At 34.3% G+C, this 21,435-nt stretch overlaps 1 protein-coding gene across 4 annotated transcripts in view; it reads left to right on the forward strand.

Moving 5' to 3' along the window:
• Positions 1–21,435, forward strand: part of PDS5B (PDS5 cohesin associated factor B) — a 121,657-nt gene that overhangs the window by 44,068 nt on the left and 56,154 nt on the right. For all 4 annotated transcript variants that reach the window (XM_011997814.1, XM_011997815.1, XM_011997817.1 and 1 more), the window contains exons 13-18: positions 1,768–1,849; positions 4,404–4,452; positions 7,300–7,439; positions 8,897–9,012; positions 10,913–11,018; positions 14,330–14,490. In XM_011997814.1, coding sequence (XP_011853204.1) covers positions 1,768–1,849; positions 4,404–4,452; positions 7,300–7,439; positions 8,897–9,012; positions 10,913–11,018; positions 14,330–14,490 — 654 coding nt within the window. The remainder of the gene's footprint in view (positions 1–1,767; positions 1,850–4,403; positions 4,453–7,299; positions 7,440–8,896; positions 9,013–10,912; positions 11,019–14,329; positions 14,491–21,435) is intronic.

Below are 21,435 nucleotides of genomic sequence, written 5' to 3' on the forward strand. Positions count from 1 at the left end.
TTGTACTTCTAAGTTCCATGGGTGATTTGTCAGTTGGGAGGTAAAGGTTGGAGGACAGGTCCTCTTCAACATTTGGACAGGCCACTGACTGAAGCCTGATGGTAGCTGTCTTTTTCTTTGAGTTGCTGCAAACTTGTGGTTTGGTAACAAGGAGAACTGTGGGAACTAATTGTATATTTAAAATGTCAGGTAACAAATATAAGAATATCCAGGCTGTAACTGGAGTTTTTACATTTACTTAGCAACAGAACTGCAATTCAGACTATTATTAAATAGAGATTTTTCTTCCTGTTGTAATATTGCTTCTCCTAGTATAACTTTTTTCCCTTTTTTAGACAATTATTTAGAAAGGCAGTAAATAGGCACAGATTGCCTTGCTAATTAATACAATTTTATTAAAATACTTGAAATGACAGTTCCTATAAACATGTTATAATACAAGTTCTTAGAGATGGTCACTTTCTGTTTTAAGCTATAACCATAATAGTTTATAATGGGCTTTAAAATAGCTTGACATTTTATCTTTAATGAGTAACTATAACAGGTAATTTCCCTTTTATTTTAAGTGAAAGCAAGCTTCAAAATCTAAGCCTTTCAGAAGTTAGAATGATTAAGTGTATAGGAAAGAGAGAATACATTGACTTTGGAGTTCAGAAGTAATTTTACAAATGACTACTACATTTCTTTGAAAATTATTTTAATCATATAACTCTTGTTAGATTTTTAGTCCTCTGGAGTATGAACATTTTGCTTTCAATGTTTATATTCTTAAACTGTGCTTATGAAAATTTATAGAACTTAGTAACTTGAAATTAGTAAAGTATAACTATTTAAAATATAACTTCTAAGATGAAAATGTCCTCATGTTGCTTTGCCAGTACCATGTTGATGTGACTACTGTAAAGGAATTCAAGTGTCCCAAATTTGAACTGGTTTATCACCTTTAAAAAATCAAAAGGCATTTTTCAAACATATTGTTAAAGGGGAGAATTAAAATATGAAACAGTGTTCTTTGTCTGTTACAAGAAAAAGAGTTTTTTATATGCATCTGTGTTACTGCTTTTTGGCAGTGTTTCATATGTATGGTAATAGAGGTTAATAGAAGTGTAGAATAATTGAAAACAAACGGATGAAAAGTATTCCTTGTTTTGGGAGATTTCCTTAAAAATTTTTAATTCTGTGGTTCTAATCTGTAATCAAGTATTTCATTAACATTAATTATTCTCTATATATTAATACAATATTGTTGTTTATATATTTTCTTTTGTACTTGTATAATTTTTTTTTAGATTTAAATTTCTGCCTGAGAACAATACAACTATTAAGAGAACATCAGAGTTTTTGACATATAAAAAGAATATTCACTTATAAATAATTCCAGACTGTTTAAAATTTAGTTAAGATTTGTCTTAAGAAAAAGTATCCCCATTCTCTTATAACTAATTCTTCTTTTTATGTCTTTGATTCCATTTCATCCTGCCTGCTACAACACCTTATGATGTCAGTTATTCCTTTATTTCTCAAGTTTGTAATTTATCTGGTTAGTTCCTACCCTAATTCGACCACTGATTATTTCTTTTGATCCTGCTGTGTTATATTTGATTCCATTATTTCCCTCTACACATTATCAGTTGCTTAGTCCTGTGAATTTCATCTCATCTCTGTCATCTCCTTTTGTAATTTGAACCTTAAATTATATAGTTGTAATATTCTAGAAAGATTTTTATTCTGTTTTGTTATTTAAATGTGTATGTTTGTGTTTTTCAGAGCATTGAATGAAATGTGGAAATGTCAAAATCTGCTCCGACATCAAGTAAAGGATTTGCTTGACTTGATTAAGCAACCCAAGGTAAGAATTTTTTCTTCAGTGTTTTTTAAAACACATGTATTTTAATTACTATTTACCATTGCTGCTACAATTCTGTTTGCACAAGTTCTGACTGTAGAAGTTAGGATTCCTTGCTTAGAAAACTCTTAATTTTTAAGAAACTTATTAGATAGAAAGTGGTAAGTGTTTACATCTGCAAAAGGTAATACCCAACATAAAACAGAGTATGGGTCTCTGTACTCAAAATTAAAGTTTTTTGGTAGCTTTAAAATAAAGATGTAAACAATAACTCAGCATTATTGAAAGCATAGAAAATAGAAGGAAATTACACTTTGTGTTGCCACTGTAAGATGTTCCTTACTTTTTTGTATACGCTTGTGGTTTTAGAAAGTTTCAATAATTATGTAATTATAGTTAGGTATCTTGATATTTTTACTTAATATTTATGGAGATTTTAATGTACTATCTAGTATTTATAATTTAATGGTCGTATTCATCCATTGGATGTATCATATTTTATCTTTTATCAATCATTTAGAATGATTCTAGGGTTTTTTTTTTTTTTCATTGAAATGCTGTATATAGACATGTAAAAGGCATAATTCATCTAAAAAGCAGTGTGCCTGGTCATTTTAAATTGCCTTCAGAGAAAGCAAGAATATTCTTTTTTTCTTTTTCAGTATAGAGTGCTCTTTCTCAATCTCTTTTCCACACATACACTTCACAGGATAGAGGTCAGTGGAGCAGTGTTGTTTTCATCTAAGGGGTGAAAATTTTCACCTTTTCCCTAGGCATAAATTCACCAGTTGCTCTACAAATAAAAAAACTCACACCATTTGTTTGAGTGGTTTATAGTGACCCTCTCACTATTTTTTTAAACCTTCAGATCACTAGTAATAAGACATTTTGTACCACTTTTTTGCCTAATTGAAGCTTACATTTGAGTAATATTTTTGTTATAGACAAACAGTGATCTCTTTGTGTTTTATTGAACATAACCTTTTTTCTGTGATTATTGAGTATATTGAACCTGTTAAAATATGTTTTCCCTTAAAATAAATGACTTAAAACTAATTTAGTGATTTTGCTGTTTCCTTTCTCTTAAACCCTGTTAAATTAGTATGTTTTAGCCAATAAGCATGTTTCAGTTAGTGTCATAATGCAGTAAGTTAGTATATTTTCGTTAATAATCGCTGGATAAAGTGCCTCTCTCTGCTACTTGGAGCTCTGTGTATTTACCTCTTTATGGCCAAAGATGTAAGAGTGTTAATTAAAAATATAAGGTGTTCTTACTTACATGTATAAAAAATTATTTGTGTTTGGGTATTATTGAAATCGTAGTAGCATCCAAGTAGTATATTAAGTGTATAAATCATATGTTGAACAGCATGATGTGTGAGATTGTAATCAAATATAACTTTGTTTTTGATTATCACTGTTCCTCTAAAATTTATGTATTTAGATGGAGCTTCTTCATTTTGCCTGTTGTTAAAAATTGGGAGGGTCTTAGACTTTCCTGCTGAGTCATACATGAAATCACTAAATACAGTCTCAATTCAACTGGAATGTTTAGTTCTCTTCTACAGTGTGGAATTTTCTTTTTGCTTGTTTTAAAATAATTATCCAGTTATCCACATTAAAGATGGAGTTCTCATTCATGTGTGGTGAGTTTGAAAAAGTAACAGAATGGAGGAGGATAGCCCACCACCGCTTCATTCCCCCCAAATAAAACAGTGGCAGCAGAAATCTTACATTTCTAGACAGCTGTTTGATGCTTTAAATTCCAAATATTTGGGAATTATTTCTTGAACTTTATTATGCTTTAACTCTCAGTTGCTCTTAGCAAGCTCATTCTCAATAGGTATGGTCTGTTTGTATATATATTTGATTTTATTGCTTTCAGTTCAGTGTTTATTTAGCTCAGTACTTTAAATAAACTTGCTCAATGACTTTTTGTTTCTGTTTTTTAAAATAACACTATTCTGATGTAGTGAATAATTAGCACTCTAAGAGATGTCTTTTATACATGTGACTTTACATGCCGTAGTACATGAATGTATTACATACAGTATAATGTAGTGAATTAATTCACTGAAATAACACTTCCCTGATGCAACCCATAACTAACACTCTTAGAAACAACTTTTTGACATGTCAGTCACATCTTGTCTTTAGTGTCTTCCCCATAAGCTTCATGACTATGCCTTACAGCTCTCAGGTCTAAACATTGTAGGAGTTTTCCCTGTTCTTTCAGCTCTAAAAACAACAGCAGCAACAACAAAAACTCCCAAAATACCTACCTGTTCCAACATGTAGTGCAGCTGTCTGATTTCTGTTTGGAGGCTAACACAACAGGGTGAGATAAGTAAGACGTAATGAAAGTGGAGAAAGAGTTTACTTTTACCTCCTGTCCAGTTTATCTAGAGTTTAATAAAAATGATAAAGAAGGTGACAGTAGTGGTAAGAGCACGGGTCTGCAGCATTTAGTGGGTTATGCTTGTCTAATTTTTTGCAGAGTGTGATGAAGTTTTTTGTGAGGGAATTTTAATTTTGCATTTTTTTGTGTGATTTACAGACAGATGCCAGTGTCAAGGCCATATTTTCGAAAGTGATGGTTATTACAAGTAAGTTATTTTAAAATCTGTATAAAATGTAATTTTAATTGAAATATTTTTATAATTTAAAGTGTTTCATGCAGTTTTGTTCTAGGCTATGATAATATAGGAATTTTAAATTTTCTTTAGTTTCTTATGTGAGCTAGAGCTGGAGAAAGAATTTAGTACATAAATTTATTTTTAAGAGTTTATTTAAATCATCATGTAAAAACTTATAAAAACTGAATCTGTTTGGTATTGCTTGTTCTGATGTGACTAACTGAAGCTAATTCACTCCAAGCCTAAATATAAAGGATATATCTAATAACTACATACATAACAGCTTATTTGAAAAAATATTAATTTGCTTTTTTGCTTTAGGTGATGTTAAGTAAAATGATATTTCATTTAACAGTAAATACAAAAGGATTATATGGAACATCTCCTTTGTTCAGTGTAAAAGTAGGGAAAAGTTGCTGTTTTTGTGGGTCATTTGCTTTTCCTCCCACCTCAGAGGTCACTGTGTATAGCAGATGGACAGAGGGATAATCAGAAACACCTGGAGGAATGCTTCTACTGAGCTTCCACTTGGTGATAATGAAGATATCTTAAGATGAATCTGAGACGCCAAATATTCCAAGATGTGTATGAAAGTAAAGTTAAGACACTGAAGATAATAGTAAACCTAACTCACTGGGTTTTGGATTAAGTAACGGGAGTATTAGAATGAGTAGAACTTTAAGACCAAAATCTCTTTCTGTCCTGGGAAAACTACTTTCCAGTCACCTGGATAACTTGCTAAAGCAAGTTGTTTTGTGCTATTCCTTAAAAAAAAAATAATTTGATGTTTAAAGAAGAGATCTTGCTCTTTTGCCCAGCGATGAAGTGCAGTGGCACAATCATAACTCAAAGCTATCTTGACCTTCTAGGCTCAAGCCATCCTCCTGCCTCAGCCTCCTGAGTAGTTGGGACTCCGTGCATGTATTACCACACCCGGTTAATTTAAAAAATACATATTTTTAGACACTAGGTCTTCCTATGTTGCCCAGGCTAGTGCTGAACTGCTGGCCTGAAGTGCTGGGATTACACGTGTGAGCCACGGTGCCTGGCCTATCACCTTTTTATAGTTTGGCTATGGATTCTGTCTCCTAAAAGAGGTCATTCCCTAAGTTCTTTTTTTTTTTTTTCCTGTCAGTTTTCTTCCAGTGAGTTCAGTATTTCCCAGATTCTGTTTCAAGGAATGCTAGTATCCTGCAGGTGTTAACTTAGTATTGTGAGAAAAAGGGATTTCATTGTCGTATGTGTTTATAGAATGCTAAATTAAAGGAGTTTTCTTTCTCCCTTCTTTTCCCTCCCCCCCTTTTTTTCCTGAAATAATAGGCCTTATTGTAGCCTTTATTATGATGCCCATCCATTATGAAGGGGCTGTAAAATAACACTTTCCAAAATTATTTGAAAAAATACCTTTTCCTGAACACTGTTAAACTCCATTGAACTACTAGTGATCTTTGGAACACAGATTGCGAAGTGCTGAACTAGCAGTTTTCCAGCTTGCCCTCAGGTGCTTATTATGTAAACTTATAAAAACATTCCATTTATCTTCTATAAGTGATCGTGTTTATCTGTTGTACTATAATGTGGTTCTCTTTCTTTGCAGACTTTTTTCTATTATAGAAACATGAAAAGGTCATACAGAAGTATTTAGGATTAATATATTAATAGATTCTTAACTACATTAAGTCATTTAAATATCTCACCAAGACATAAAATGGGATTTCAGAATTGTATGTCAACTTGAAGACTATGTTTACTATATTCATATTTTGGGATTCCTTCGAATTTCTACTACTATTAGAACTTTGATAGTCCAAAGTTCTGTTTTTGGGTTTTTTTTTGTTTTTGTTTTTGTTTTTTTTTTGGGGGCGGAGTCTTGCTCTGTCACCTAGGCTGGAGTGCAGTGGCGATATCTCAGCTCACTGCAACCCCCACCTCCTAGGTTCAAGCAATTCTCTGCCTCAGCCTCCCAAGTAGCTGGGATTACAATCGCCTGCCACCATGCTGGGCTAATTTTTGTATTCTTTTAGTAGAGACGGGGTTTCACCATCTTGGCCAGGCTGGTCTTGAACTCCTGACCTTGTGATCCACCTGTCTCGGCCTCACAAAGTGCCGAAGTTCTGTTTTACAATTTCTGTTGTTGGAGATGCCATATTCTAGTCTGGCTCTCTACAACAGTTAAGAAGCCAGGAAAAAACGATACCACAGTCAACATTTTACTAGCTTTCATAAGTATTTTGATACATAGACACATTAGCAGAATAGTATAAAAATCATTTTTGATTTTACAAAGATTCATTCTTTCCCATGCAGTAATGACTTACCCAGCAGTAACACCTGGAATAGGTTGCTCAGTATATGTCACTGCTAGATAGCAAGAATGTATATGTAAACTCTCTGGGTTGGTTTAACAATAAACAGGGAAATACAGGAAAATAGTTCTTAAAGGTAAAACTTAGTGATTAATCTCTTAAATTATAAGAGAGCAGTGTGTGCAGCAAGCTCAAGGGGACATTAATAAAATTGGCATTATTCAGGTTGACATTTGATGCCTTTAAATATTACAAGGGATTACTTGGAAGTAGCCATTTTAGTCTTTCCTTGCGTATATGTCCCTTCACAATGATCCTGTTTTATATTTCTAGAAAATATATTTTTATTTGTGAAAATTGACTATTGAAGGTGTTTCACAATTTAATTTCTTAAACTAATCTGAATTTGTAGGTAAGGATTTTAAAGCAATAAAAGAAATGAACACATTGACCTGTTATTATTTTAAGAATTAAAAAAATTGATTTTAATTGAACTTTAATTTATTTTAAGGAAATTTACCTGATCCTGGTAAGGCTCAGGATTTCATGAAGAAATTCACACAGGTGTTAGAAGATGATGAGAAAATAAGAAAGCAGTTAGAAGTACTTGTTAGTCCAACATGCTCCTGCAAGCAGGCTGAAGGTTGTGTGGTAAGGACAGTAAAGAGCTAATGTTTGAAAAAGCCCCCAAATCTTCTTTATTGTCTCTCTCTTTTATAAAAGTAATGTATATTCATCATATAATTTGAAAAATGTCACATAAATAACAATGCAGATAAACTGTAATTTCTCCATAGAGACAATTGCTGTTAATATTGTGGTGTATGTCCTTCTATAAAGTGAGATTATATTATACGTACAGTTTTGTACATTTTACTTTTTCATTAATTAGTCTTTTCTAGTATTTAATAACTCCATTGAATACATGTACTATAATTTATTGAGTAGTCCACTATGTTACACATTCACATTTTTTCCTACTTTTTGGTTACTATGAAGAAGAATATAATTAATATTTTTACACAGTCTTGATTCTTTCTTTAGGATAAATTCTAAGAAGTACAATTGCATAGGTTGACAGCTCATTTTTAAAGCCTTTAATATGCTTTGGCAAATTGTTCTCCAGAACTGAATTACTTTTATGCTAATCACCAGTAATGAGAGTGACTGTTTTCTCACACATAACAATATTGGTCAGTGTCATTGCTGGAAACAAAACCCAAGTGAAAACAAAAACACAATATTTTGATAGTATTTATATTTGTTAGTCGCTATTCATCTGACCGTTTTTTTCTCCTTGGGATTATTGGCCATTCATATTTATTTTGTAGGTTGTGTTTATAATATTTGCTATTTTTATAGAATGGTATTTGTCTTTATCTTATTGATTTGTGAGTTTGTCATATGGCTGGCATTTGTTAAGTTGCAGATTATTTTCTGTCAGTTTTAGTTTACCCTTTTTGTTTATTATGTTCTTTGCATACCATAGTTTCTATCTTTATCTAAGTAAGTCAGTATTTACCTCATGGTGTTTGACTTTGCTATCTTGCTTATGAAATCCTATTCTGTTATAAGTGAATGAAAATATTTATTGTTGTCAGTGATTCTTGATCTGTTACCTATGTACCTTCTGAAATGCTTTTTAGAGAAAGATGATTCTTGACTTCACCCCAGATCAACTAAATGAGAATCTTCAGAGTTAAATTCAGGAATCTGTAGTTTTAACAAGCTCTTCTGATAATTTTACTTCCTCAAGTTTGTTCATCCAGTGACTCTTGGTTTTATTCATTTGTATTTTTATCCTTTTGGAATATTTTTGATGTAATATATGAGACAGGGGCCTTACTTTGTTTTTATTCCAAATGTCTGTCCAATTATTTCAATACGGTGTATTGACTAGTCTACTTTTCCCTGATTACTTGAAATATTACCTTTTTCATATGCTAAATCCTTAATTCAGTCTTTTTTTCTGGACTTGTTCAGTTCTTATTGATTTGTTTATTCCAGCGTCAGTGTTACATGGTTTTAATTGTTGTTGGTTCTTAATATTATAACATAATGATTTGTTTAAATGTACTTTTGTAATACTGAAAAAATCTGTATTACAGCGTGAAATAACTAAGAAGTTGGGCAACCCCAAACAGCCTACAAATCCTTTCCTGGAAATGATCAAGTTTCTCTTGGAGAGGATAGCACCTGTGCACATAGATACCGAATCTATCAGGTATTTGTATATAAAATACTACATTCTCATTGCTGTTCATTCATTCATGCATTCAGGAATCGGTCATTGTTGAGTGCCTGCTATATACAAGGCACCAAACTAGCTACACATCTGTGTGTATTGTGTACTCCTCTGTATATATCTGTATTTGTATATGCACACACACACACACACACATATATACACTCATCTGTACCTGTATATTTGTTGTTTTTCTTGTTATTTATCTTAATTTTAAGGATTGGTTCAAATTGTGTGAAAAATTGTCAATCTAAGCCTAATTTTATCTGTTAACAGTATACCAGACACTCTTCTTTTTTGTTAACTTGCATAGTTTAGGTAATATAAATAAATTTTATTTATACCCTTGGGAAACTAGGTGAATCTGTTGCAAAGGAACAAATGATGCATTTTCACAGATAATTTGAGAACTGAAAATGTTGCTTTTTAAAACAGCCCTCATTTAAAGTTTCAGCTTTTGATACTACCTGTGACAAGTTGGAAACTTATTTCTTTTTCTCTCTGCATTCCGTTTTGTGAAATGTGGGAAGAGATGTTTTTTTATTTTTAAACTTTCCCTAAAATGTTTTCCACAGTTGAAAAAATAAAGTACTTATACAATATATATAGGGCATACTGATTTACTAGTCATCAATAGTGTTCTCTGAGAGGTATATGTTATAATCTAAAATAAATAATACTAATGATTTTTTCATCTTGTACTCAAACCCTTTTGGGGATGTTTTGTTGGGGAGGGCATTGGGCATAGCTTATGGTCATTGACCCCTTACAAATAGAGAGACCCTATTTTGGTTACTTGTCAGTCACTTTGGACTCCTCTTATATCAGTTTTCATTTGAAGAGGTAGTTCTGAGGTTTAAAAAGCAAGACAAGAAGTAGAAGACTCTGTATTTTTAAGAGGAAGACTCTGAATCAGACAAATTTATTAAGTAAATTTGGGCGTGGTGGCTCACATCTGTAATCTCAGCACTTTGGGAGGCCAAGGCGGGCAGATCACTTCAGGTCAGGAGTTTGAGACTAGCCTGACCAACATGGTGAAACCCTGTCTCTACTATAAATACAAAAATTAGCTAGGTTTGTTGGTGCACCTCTGTATTCCCAGCTACTTGGGAGGCTGAGGCAGGAGAATTGTTTGAACCCGAGAGGCGGAGGTTGCAGTGAGCCGAGATCACGCCACTGCACTCCAGCCTGGGTGACAAAGTGAAACTTCGTCTCATAAATAAATAAATAAGTGAAACTTTGTCTCAAAAATAAATAAAATAAAATAACATAAGCTTGTTTTTATTAGAAGAAAGTTTGAAAACATAATGTTTCCTTTTGATCTATTGTTGTTCCTTTTCTGATGTTCTAATGAGGTTTTGTTGTATGTCTGTTACTTACATATTCCTCACCTTTTAGGAGGAGGCCTAGATATATTTCTGACTCTGACAGCTGTGCCTGACACACAGTAATATTTGGTAAATGGTTTAGAAGGGCTTAATGTTTCCTTTATCCTTTTTTATTTCTGTGTATATTGTTCTACTTGCTGGACTAATAATCAGTTTTAGATAATTAAAAATAATTGTCGTTTATGTGTTTGAGCTCAGACCTGCCATGAAAAATATAATAATAAAGATATTGATAGCATTAATAAAGAACAAATTGAATAACATTTTGACCTCATTTGAATGGGCAAGGGAAAAGAACTGTTTTTGAAAAGAAGCATCTGAAAATATTTTATTATAGTTGTTTTGCAGTAGTGTTAAAAACCAGCTATATCAAATTTGTATTCGGTTCAGATATGTGTATATGTATATGCACATATATGTAACACAGGATTATTTTTCTTAGACATTGCTAGGAACATTTGAAAAAATGACTTTTTTTGGTCGTATTTTAGTGCTCTTATTAAGCAAGTGAACAAATCAATAGATGGAACAGCAGATGATGAAGATGAGGGTGTTCCAACTGATCAAGCCATCAGAGCTGGTCTTGAACTGCTTAAGGTATCTATTTAAAATTAAGTGCCTAATTAGATATCTGTTTAACATATACAGTTTATATTATTTGTTCTTGATGTTTTCTTCTTAAGTTTATATAATCTATAAAGTAAAATTTTCTCAGTTGTTTTAGATGATTTAGAAATTGTATTTTTATTCTTACATGTGATCTGATTATTTTGGGGTTTAAATGCTATAATCTAGCCTAGTACTAATTACATTAAAATAGTGGAATATAATTCAAGGTGTCATTAGTGAGCAAAGAAGGTACAGCTGTACTGCACAGTGAGCCAAATTCTTGTAAAACTTTTTTTTGTTTCATAAAATATTCTGTCTTTTACTGATTGTAAAAATATTAGTTCATTATTGACAAAATAGAATATATAAAATTACAAAAAACATAGGTTCATCATACATAAACATTAGTTTCTTTTGTTTCCTTTTAATCTTCAACAAATGCATAGTTGGGATCATTGAGATCAAGCTGAATATACAATTTTGTATCCTTAACTATTTTCCCTTATTAAAAATAAGCATTTTTCTTGGTGTTTTTCAAGAGTTTTTTTTTTAAGAGTGTCTAAAGCAGATCTGATTTTTGGCTGTCATTTAGTAGCTGTCATTTAGGTCTGCCTTTGACCACATTACTTGCTTCACTTCCTCATATGAAATCAAGATAATAATTAAGGCCGGGCGCGGTGGCTGACACCTGTAATCCCAGCACTTTGGGAGGCCAAGATGGGCAGATCACGAGGTCAGGAGATCGAGACCATCCTGGCTAACACGGTGAAAACCCGTCTTTACTAAAAATTACAAAAAATTAGCTGGGCGTGGTGGCGGGCGCCTGTAGTCCCAGCTACGTGGGAGGCTGAGGCAGGAGAATGGCGTGAACCCGGGAGGCAGAGCTTGCAGTGAGCCGAGATGGCGCCACTGCACTCCAGCCTGGGTGACAGAGTGAGACTCCATCTCAAAAAAAAAAGATAACGATTAAGTGCTTGTCTCGCAAAGGACATTAAATCATGTACGTGAATTTCTTAGCACCATTCCTAGCTTGTGGTAAAAATAATAATAAACATTTTTGAAATGGTGATTAGTCCATTTTTTGGGGTATCATACTATCCTACTGAGGTAGGAGGCAGGACTGGACTCCGGAGTTGGGGCTCAGACACAGGACCAAACTGAGGACTAGCTAAAACAAGGGCAAGACAGAATCAGCTTTCCACAAGACACGCCCACCAATGTGCCTTGTCAGTTTACCATTGCTGTGGCAATACCCGTGTATAGAAATACTATAATAGTAATATAGAAATACTATATTAGAAGTATAGTATTTCTAATATGTTACTGTCCCTTTCCTTGACAATGACCATGACCCAAAAGCTACTCCCTCTTCCCTATGAATTTCTGCATAAACTGCCCCTTAGTCTGTATATAATTAAAAGTAGGTATAAATATTACTGTGAAACTGCCCTGAGTTGCAGCTCTCTGCACCCTACCTGTGGGGTAGTGCTGCTCTGCAGAAGCAGCCATAGAGGTATATGTAACACCTCTGGAACTGTAACACTACTACTTCAATAAAGCTGTTTTCTTTTACCATGTCACTGAATTCTTTCCTTGGCAAAGCCAAAAACCCTTGCGGGCTAAGCCTCACTTTGGGACTCTCCTTTCTCTGTATCACTAGTATTTTCCTATTGTTGAATATTTTCATTTTTCTACTTCCATTCTTACAAACAGTACTAAGCTGAGTGTTTCTATGTAAGATCTCTTGGTAATGTCATATTTTTTAGAAAATTAGGAGAGCATTATTGAGTTAAAGAGAGTGACCACTTTCAAAATTCTTGGAGCAATGTATATTTAAATTGTTGTACAGGGAAATTTTACCCATATATAATTCCATCAGTAGTATGTGAAGGTGCCCATCTTTTTAACCTTCACAAAATGGAATATAATACATTTTTAAGAGATTTGCAAATCTGATAAGCAAAAATAATGTTTTAATTTGCATATTTAATACTAGTGAGGTCCACTATCCACATGTTAATCATTTGTGTTTTCCTTATGGTAAATTCACCATTTTTATCCTTTGTTCATACATCTACTGACATCTCTGTCTTTTGTGTTTTTTTTTTAGCTGATTTAAATGAGCTTTGTATTTCCTTTGCTTTTTCTTGGTACATATTTGATATATGTATAAACATATATTCTCTTATATGTAAATTGTAAAGTATAGTAACCAAGTGAATACAGGTGAAAAGTAAATATGTAGTAACCAAGTGAATACAAGTGAAAAGTAGATAGAGTGTCACATTAAATTGAATATTAAAAATATTGTTCAAGTTCCCTGAGTAGTCTTTTTTCTTGCCTACTCACGTCCCCTCACCAGGTATCATTATCCTGAATTTTGGATTTATTATTCTTTAAATATTCTTTATGGTTTTATCATCTATGTATGTATCTCTAAATAACACGTTGCTTATTTTGATTATTTTAGAAACATAAATGTGGCATTATACTTAGTATATTTTTCTGCTGCGTGCTGTTTTTTTTACATTCCACATTTGATTCCTTTTGTTTATTTTATGCTTAAAAAAACCCTGTCTTGTCCAGAGGGTTTTTGTTGTTTTTGTTTTTTTAAATCAACCCATCTGAAATTTATTTTGAAAGTGTGTTGTGGGGGCGGGGGGCCTAATTTGATTTTCTCCCAGTAGCTATTCAGTTTTCTCAGGACTATTTATTTTCTGTTGACCTCTTTGTAATCTCTTACAATTTATATAATCTATTTTTTTATATATTCTAGAGTCTACTTACTGCCTTATATTTTTTGTTTCATGATTATTCTAATGTTCGTACCATTGTGATTTGGTTATTGGAACTTTATAGACTTCTTTACTATCTTGTCAGTGTTTTACCCCTTTCCCTAGTTTATTCTCTTCTTACTCAGTCTCTGCTAATGATGTTTATTGGGAAGCTGAGAGATGTTTTGTTAAATTCTCTCTTCATGTCCCCTTTTCTCCTCTCATTCTCCACCAAAAAACCTGAAAAATAATCAAAATCCAAATTATTTTGACTAAAATTATATTAACACGTAATTTAATTTTGGAAGAAATTACTTCATTATATCATACAGTCTTCCTACAGAGGAACATTTCCATTACAGAGTTGAGTATGTTTTAAATTTTGTTTATAGTGCTCTCAGATTTTGGTTAACATAATTTTTTTTTATTGACTTTGATTTATAGTATTTCTAATATGTAATATTTTGGATTTGTATTATAAAGATGAAAAAATTTTACAAATCATTTTTATGATTCATTTTATAGGTACTCTCATTTACACATCCTATCTCATTTCATTCTGCTGAAACATTTGAATCATTACTGGCTTGTCTGAAAATGGATGATGAAAAAGTCGCAGAAGCTGCATTACAAATTTTCAAAAACACAGGAAGCAGAATTGAAGAGGATTTTCCACACATCAGATCGTGAGTTGAGTTTATTTTGATAAATATTCTGGACATCAGAAACGTAATTATTTCTTGATTTATGTAAGAATTGGAATCTTTCAAGTTTTGAGGAAAAACTGTCTAGGTTATCTTAAGTCTGTAATGTTCAATTTAGATTCTCCTTTCCTGGGAGTAAGCATTGATTGGTATTTTAGAAGATGCGTGAACTTGGGGGATAAACATGGCATATCTTTCTGATATATCAGTTTGATAATCACTGGTATATTATGGCATAGAATAAACAATTCATATGAATTTAAGGTATGATGGGAAGTTTCAAAGGAATTTCATCAGGACTGTCTATAATATTCTTCAGTTTCCTCTGTGATTTAGGGTACTGAAACAAACAAACAAATTTCAGAAGCAGTGCTTTAATTGACACAAGGAAGTAGAGAAGCATGGAATATTTAACAGCAGTGCAATTTTTTCTGTGTTCCAGTATTTCCCATAATTGCAAATTGAGCTGTTATCCTGGGATAATCATAGTTCAAGATTTTATAATCAGAAGAATAAATCTTCATTTCTTACATGTCACTGCTTCTCTATGTGTATCTCTTCTAGTTCTTGGAGAGAATATGGAATAGGTGGTTCTGATACTGGCGTAGTCATAGGTGGTTGCTTTCACCTCTACCTCATCACTTCTGGCTTACCCATGAGTCTGGTTAGTTGTGATTGGGGTACCATGGTTTTTGTGGAGAAGAATTGCCCATGGGTCTTTTCCTTAGAAAGAGACTGGGAGTAAAGCTAGCTTGCAATTAAGAGTTTCAGGTATAATTTTTGTTATTCCTTTCTGTTCATGTGTACTTAATTCTAGAAACTGCTGATAAATAGAACAAAGGCATTATTATTATTTTCTTTTTTTTTGAGATGGAGCCTCACTCTGTTGCCCACGCTGGGAGTGTAGTGTGGTGTGATCTCCTCACTGCAACCTTCGCCTCCTGGGTTCAAGCGATTCTCCTGCCTCAGCCTCCTGAGTAGCTGGGATTACAGGCACCCGCCACCACGCCCGGCTAATTTTTTGTAAAGTAGAGATGGGGTTTTGCCATTTTGGCCAGGTTGGTCTTGAACTCCTGACCTCAGGTGATCTGCCTGCCTCAGCCTCCCAAAGTACTGGGATTACAGGCATGAGCCACTGTGCCTGGCCGGCAATTATTTAAATGGTAATAGAAACATATTAAAATTTTATAACAGTAGTCTCTCTGGCAAGAGTAAGAAGCCTTATTGTTTGGAACCGACTTCTTAAAATTTTTTTTTTGTTTGGTTTTTTGAGACGGAATCTTACTCTGTTACCTAGGTTAGAGTGCTGTGGCGCAATCTTGGCTCACTGCAGCTTCTACCTCCCAGGTTCAGGTGATTCTCCTGCCTCAGCCTCCCGAGTAGCTGGAATTACAGGCATGCGCCACCACACCTGGCTAATTTTTGTATTTTTAATAGAGACAGGGCTTCACCATGTTGGCCAGGCTGGTCTCCAACTCCTGGCCTCAAGTGATCTGTCTGCTTTGGCCTCCCAAAGTGCTGGGATTACAGGCATCAGCTTCCGCGCCCGGCCCTGACTTCTAATTTTTAAGTAATCCCAGAACATAAGCTTCCCTTTGGATGGTGCTGTGGCTCTCCTAGTCAGATCAGAGATGAGTTTGGTTTTATGTATGTGTATTTCTCGCACAGACATATGTAATACCTATACATACACATTATGTATAAACTATATACAGCTGTATACCATTTGCTGAATGTCCACCTATTATACTGTCTCATTTAAACATTGTGACAATTCAGTGAAGTGCAGTTATTATCCTGGTTTTCCAAATGAGGAATCTAATGTTCAGAGGTAAATGGACCCAGGTCATATAGCTAGCAAGTGACAGAGGAAGGATTTGAATTTAGGCCTGTTTGGCTCCAATGCCTATGGTGTGATACCCATTACGGCAGTTTCTTTTCTAATTAGAGCATCGACAGAGTTCAAGTTTGGCTTATTCCCTGGAGGTTTTATTATTTTCATTCTAGACTGTTTTTCCTAGTAACTTTTATATTTTAAAGAAACATGGTTTGATATATTTGTAGAACCACAAGAACAGGGTCAAAAGGTGGACATTTTGAAATGTACATGGGACATTTTAAAATGTATTGCTTTACTGTGGAACTGAAGTATTTAAAATTATTTGATTTATATACTGAATATATTTCAGATACTTCTCATGAGGAGAGTTAACTCAGCTGATACTGAATTCCTACAGTGTGCACACACTGTTCTTGATGAAATAACTCATAATAATTTCTTCCAGGAGATAAACTATATATGTAGATTTAAAGTTTTATTAAATTGGGTGAGTTGATTTTGAGGAAAAATAATACAGTTAAGAGACTGTTGATTAAACTGTCTTCCTTTGAATTCATCAAAATAATTAAAAAGAACCTAAAGAAAAATGTATCTAATAAAGCTACCACAAACTCGACAGAATTGGCACCAGATGTGCCATTAAGACTGTACTGAATGTGAGAACACTGACAAGGGATATGTATTGGCAGTGTACTGTAAGTGTCCTATTATTTGCTAATTTAGAGGGAGGATATTGCTGTATGGACACGCTTTAAGAGAAAGAAAGAGAACCTGATTTTAGCTGTACTAGGACTAAAGGAGAGGCTTTGTGGTCATAGTATTTTTCTTTAGGTCAGCCTGTTTACCAGGAAGAGCAAAGTTTAGTGATGAGGTAAGACTAAGGAAAATCATGAAGGAAATATCTTTTGACCGACTTTACGGGAGCAGAAAACAATTATACGCTTGACCCATTAAATGAAAAATGATGATGAGTTATGGGGTTCCATAACGATGAGTTATATGAGTTCCATTGTGACTCAGCTTGTCTCTCATGAGTCTGACTTTCCTAAAAGTATTTAGATGTGCCAAAACTGAGGATCCTATCACAGCATGTGATGTACCCATAGCTCCAGTGACTGGTTCTTATCCTTGTAAGAGTTTTAACAAATTTGGAGATAAATTACACAGAGAAAAAGGACTTACTACCTTTAGTCCTAACTTTCATTCCTATGCTAGTTAGCCAGGTGATGAAGCAACTGTAGCCTGAGTTGGGAGCTTTTATGTTAATTTTTTAAGAGAAGTGTTCAGTCATCCGGGAGATGCTAACTATACTTTTGTTTAAATAGCAAAGCCAGAGAATTTTTCTTACTTGAAGATGAATTAACAGAATACAGATAAGCAAGTTAACAAACACAAAACCTATGTAATGATCTTAGCATTCCAAAGTAACTGATAAGCAATATTTAGAATCGAATTTTTCTAGTATCAAAAGAAAGTCTTAGTCATTTAAGCTGCCAAGGAAGGTAAACAGCAAATTACTTGAGGAGAAAAAAGATAACAAAAATGAGATAATACATGAAAAAGGGCTAAGGATATTGATTATAGAATATAATTTAATATAAGTAGCAAGGAGCAGAATAAACAGTATGGAAGATGGAATCAGTGAGCTAGAGATTTGGCTTGAGGAAATCTGCATAGAATATGGAGAAATTGGACAGAAAAAATGGAGTTACAGAGAATGAATTGCAGATAGTGAAAAACCGTAATTGACGTCTATGGAGAAGATAGTAGAATAATGGGAAATGGAAAATATTAAAGAGAATAATAATAAATTTGTTTTGAATGATTGAAAATATGAATCTGGAGATGAAGACTCATTTTTGGAAAATATACTGGTGCAGTTTGCTAAATTATCAGGGATTGCAAAGGTGATCTTGCAAATATCAAGAAAAACTAGTTAGGTCAGTGCAGTGGAAAATAATGAAGCTGGCTGACTTCTTTTCAAACCACATACAATTTCTTTTTTTTTTGAGACGGAGTCTTGCTCTGTCGCCCAGGCTGGAGTGCAGTGGCGCGATCTCCACTCACTGCAAGCTCCACCTCCCAGGTTCACGCCATTCTCCTGCCTCAGCCTCCCATGTAGCTGGGACTACAGGCGCCTGCCACCACGCCCGGCTAATTTTTTTTTGTATTTTTAGTAGAGACAGGGTTTCACAATGTTAGCCAGGATGGTCTCGATATCCTGACCTCGTGATCCGCCCATCTCGGCCTCCCGAAGTGCTGGGATTACAGGCTTGAGCTACCGCGCCCGGCAAACCACATACAATTTCTGAAGTTAATGATTCAACAGCTGGAGAGCTCTGATGGAAGAAACAGTATAACTAAAGAATTTCCTAGGTAGTCCTAGTTATTTTTAAGTAGGGGCAGATGAAGGATATTCTTAAGTGTACAGGACTCAGTAAACGTACCACCCCTTTTTTTAATCATGAGGTTACCCTGTCTACATAGTTGTATGCTTTTCCCTCTGGAATTCCGTTTTGTTTATGCCCTCTAAATCTGGATTTTGTTTCCTTTTTGTTTGTGTATCTCTGATTTGTCTTTGCCTATCATTTTACTCTAATTATTTAACTTTTAGATATGGCTATGTAAATATATATGAAAACCTGGATTTTTAAGAATGATGTAAGTAAGTTCAAGACGAGAAAAGACAAAAACCAAACAGACTATAGGTATAAAAGAAATTGAAACGTTATTCTGTAATAAAAGCACCAGTGTAAGTTGTGTCTTGAGGGAGATATTTCAAATGTATAAGAAACCAGGAATTCTAATTCTTTTAATTGTTCAGAGTATAGAAAAGAAAGCACTTATTTTCTTTACAGCCAGGATAACTAACATGAATACTAAAACCTAGTAAAAGATATCCCCCCACCCCCTAAGAAAACCCTAACACAAATCTTACTAATATGTGATTTTTGTATAAGTAAGATATTAGTAAAAAGATAATTTAAATAATAAAATGAGAATATATTGTGGCCAGACATGGTTAATTTTAGGAGTATACAGAGAGGGTTGGTATAATATTAATAAGCCTACTGTTTATGTTTACAATTTATTATATAAGTAGGGAAAAGGGTACACAATAGATCATTTTTTATAGATGCTGAAAGGGCTTTTTTTTTTTTTTTTTTGAGACAGAGTCTCGCTCTGTTGCCCAGGCTGGAGTGGAGTGGCGCGATCTCGGTTTACTCCAAGCTCTGCCTCCTGGGTTCAGGCCATTCTCCTGCCTCAGCCTCCTGAATAGCTGGGACTACAGGTGCTCACCACCATGTCTGGCTAATTTTTTGTATTTTTAGTAGAGATACGGTTTCACTGTGTTAGCCAGGATGGTCCCGATCTCCTGATCTTGTGATCCACCTGCCTTGGCCTCTCAAAGTACTGGGATTACAGGCATGAGCCACTGCACCTGGCCAAAAAAATCAGTCTGTTTCTAATTAAATCTAATAAGATAGGAATCAGTACCTTCATAACATAATTAATCTCTCTCAAACCAATAGGCAGCATCATGTAAAACACCAGTAGCATTCCCAGTAAAAGCAGGAACAAGATGAGAAACCACACTATCTCTGCTATTGTTTAACATTGTTTTGGAAGCATTAACTGGTGTAATTATGTAAGAATATAAAATAAGAAATACAAGTGTGGGAAAGGAAGAGGCTTTCATTTTTCTTGGAAAATCCAGGAGAATCAACCGAAAAACTACTCAAAATGGAGTAGCCAAAATAAGTATGTAAAAATCCAAAATTTTTCTTATATAACCAACAGTCATTTACATTATTATGGGAGTAAACATCAGAAGACCTAGAAGTAAAGTATACGAGAAATTTGCAATGCTGTAATAATGGTGGATGGGGGGGATATAATGTTTAGCAAATAAATTGGCCAGGAAAAGTTAGGTTACCTAGTAAATAATTAACAAGCAGTTTTGAAAGGAAAATAGACTGCTTACTTTGATTTTACATATATTCCAGAAGAATCAAAGACAAATTCTTGCATTATTTTAAGTATATAGCATGGATTTGCTTTAAGTATATAACATGGATTAATCAAATTACTAGGTAACTGGTATATTTTTATAACTTCCTTGTTTGTAGAGGAAGGGACACTAATAGCAAAGTCGTGAATGAAATACTGAGGGATTGGATTATCATTATTATTACTATTATTGTTTGGTTGAGAAAGGGTCTTGCTCTGTCACCCAGACTGGAGTGCAATGGCTCAATCATGGCTCACTGCAGCATCAGCCTCCGGGGCTCAATCAGTCCCCCGACCTCAGCCTCCCAAGTAGTTATGTCTACAGACACATGCCACCATGCATGTCTAAATTTTGTATTTTTTGTTGAGACAGGGTTTTGCCATGTTGCCCACGCTGGTCTTGATCTCCTGGGCTCAGGTGATCTGTCTAGTTTGGCCTCCCAAAGTGTTGGGATTACAGGCATGAGCCACCATGCCTGGCCTGGATTGTATTATTTTGTTAAAATTCATTTGTTGCAAAAGATGTCTATGGGTTACCCCCCACCCCCAGCCCCTGCCCCACCATGTATGGTATGGTTCTAGGTGTACGGTACTGTTCTAGGTGTTGAGGATATTGTAATAAAGAGGACAGGCTAAGTCTCTGCTTTATATTTTAGTGGAGGTGAGGAACCACTATTTAGATAAAAGCCAAAGTCATGAAATAAGTTGGAAACACAAATTATATACTGGAGGACTATTTTCAGTAAATATTAATTAGAAAAGGTTAATACCTGCAATGTATAAATGTATAAAGACTCTTTTTTTTTTTTTTCTTTTTGAGACAGGGTTTTACTCTGTCTCCCAGGCTGGAGTGTAGTGGCATGATCTCTTGGCTCGCTGCACCTCTGCCTCCCAGGTTCAAGCAATTTTTGTGCCTCAGCCACCCGAATAGCTGGGATTACAGGCATGTGCCACCATCCCTGGCAATTTTTTTTGTTTGTATTTTTAGTAAAGACCAGATTTTGCCATGTGGGCCAGGCTGGTTTCGATCTCCTGGCCTTAAGTGATCTGACCGCGTTGGCCTCCCAAAGTGTTGG

Source organism: Mandrillus leucophaeus, unplaced genomic scaffold, assembly GCF_000951045.1.
Source record: "Mandrillus leucophaeus isolate KB7577 unplaced genomic scaffold, Mleu.le_1.0 Scaffold549, whole genome shotgun sequence".
NCBI lineage: Eukaryota > Metazoa > Chordata > Mammalia > Primates > Cercopithecidae > Mandrillus > Mandrillus leucophaeus.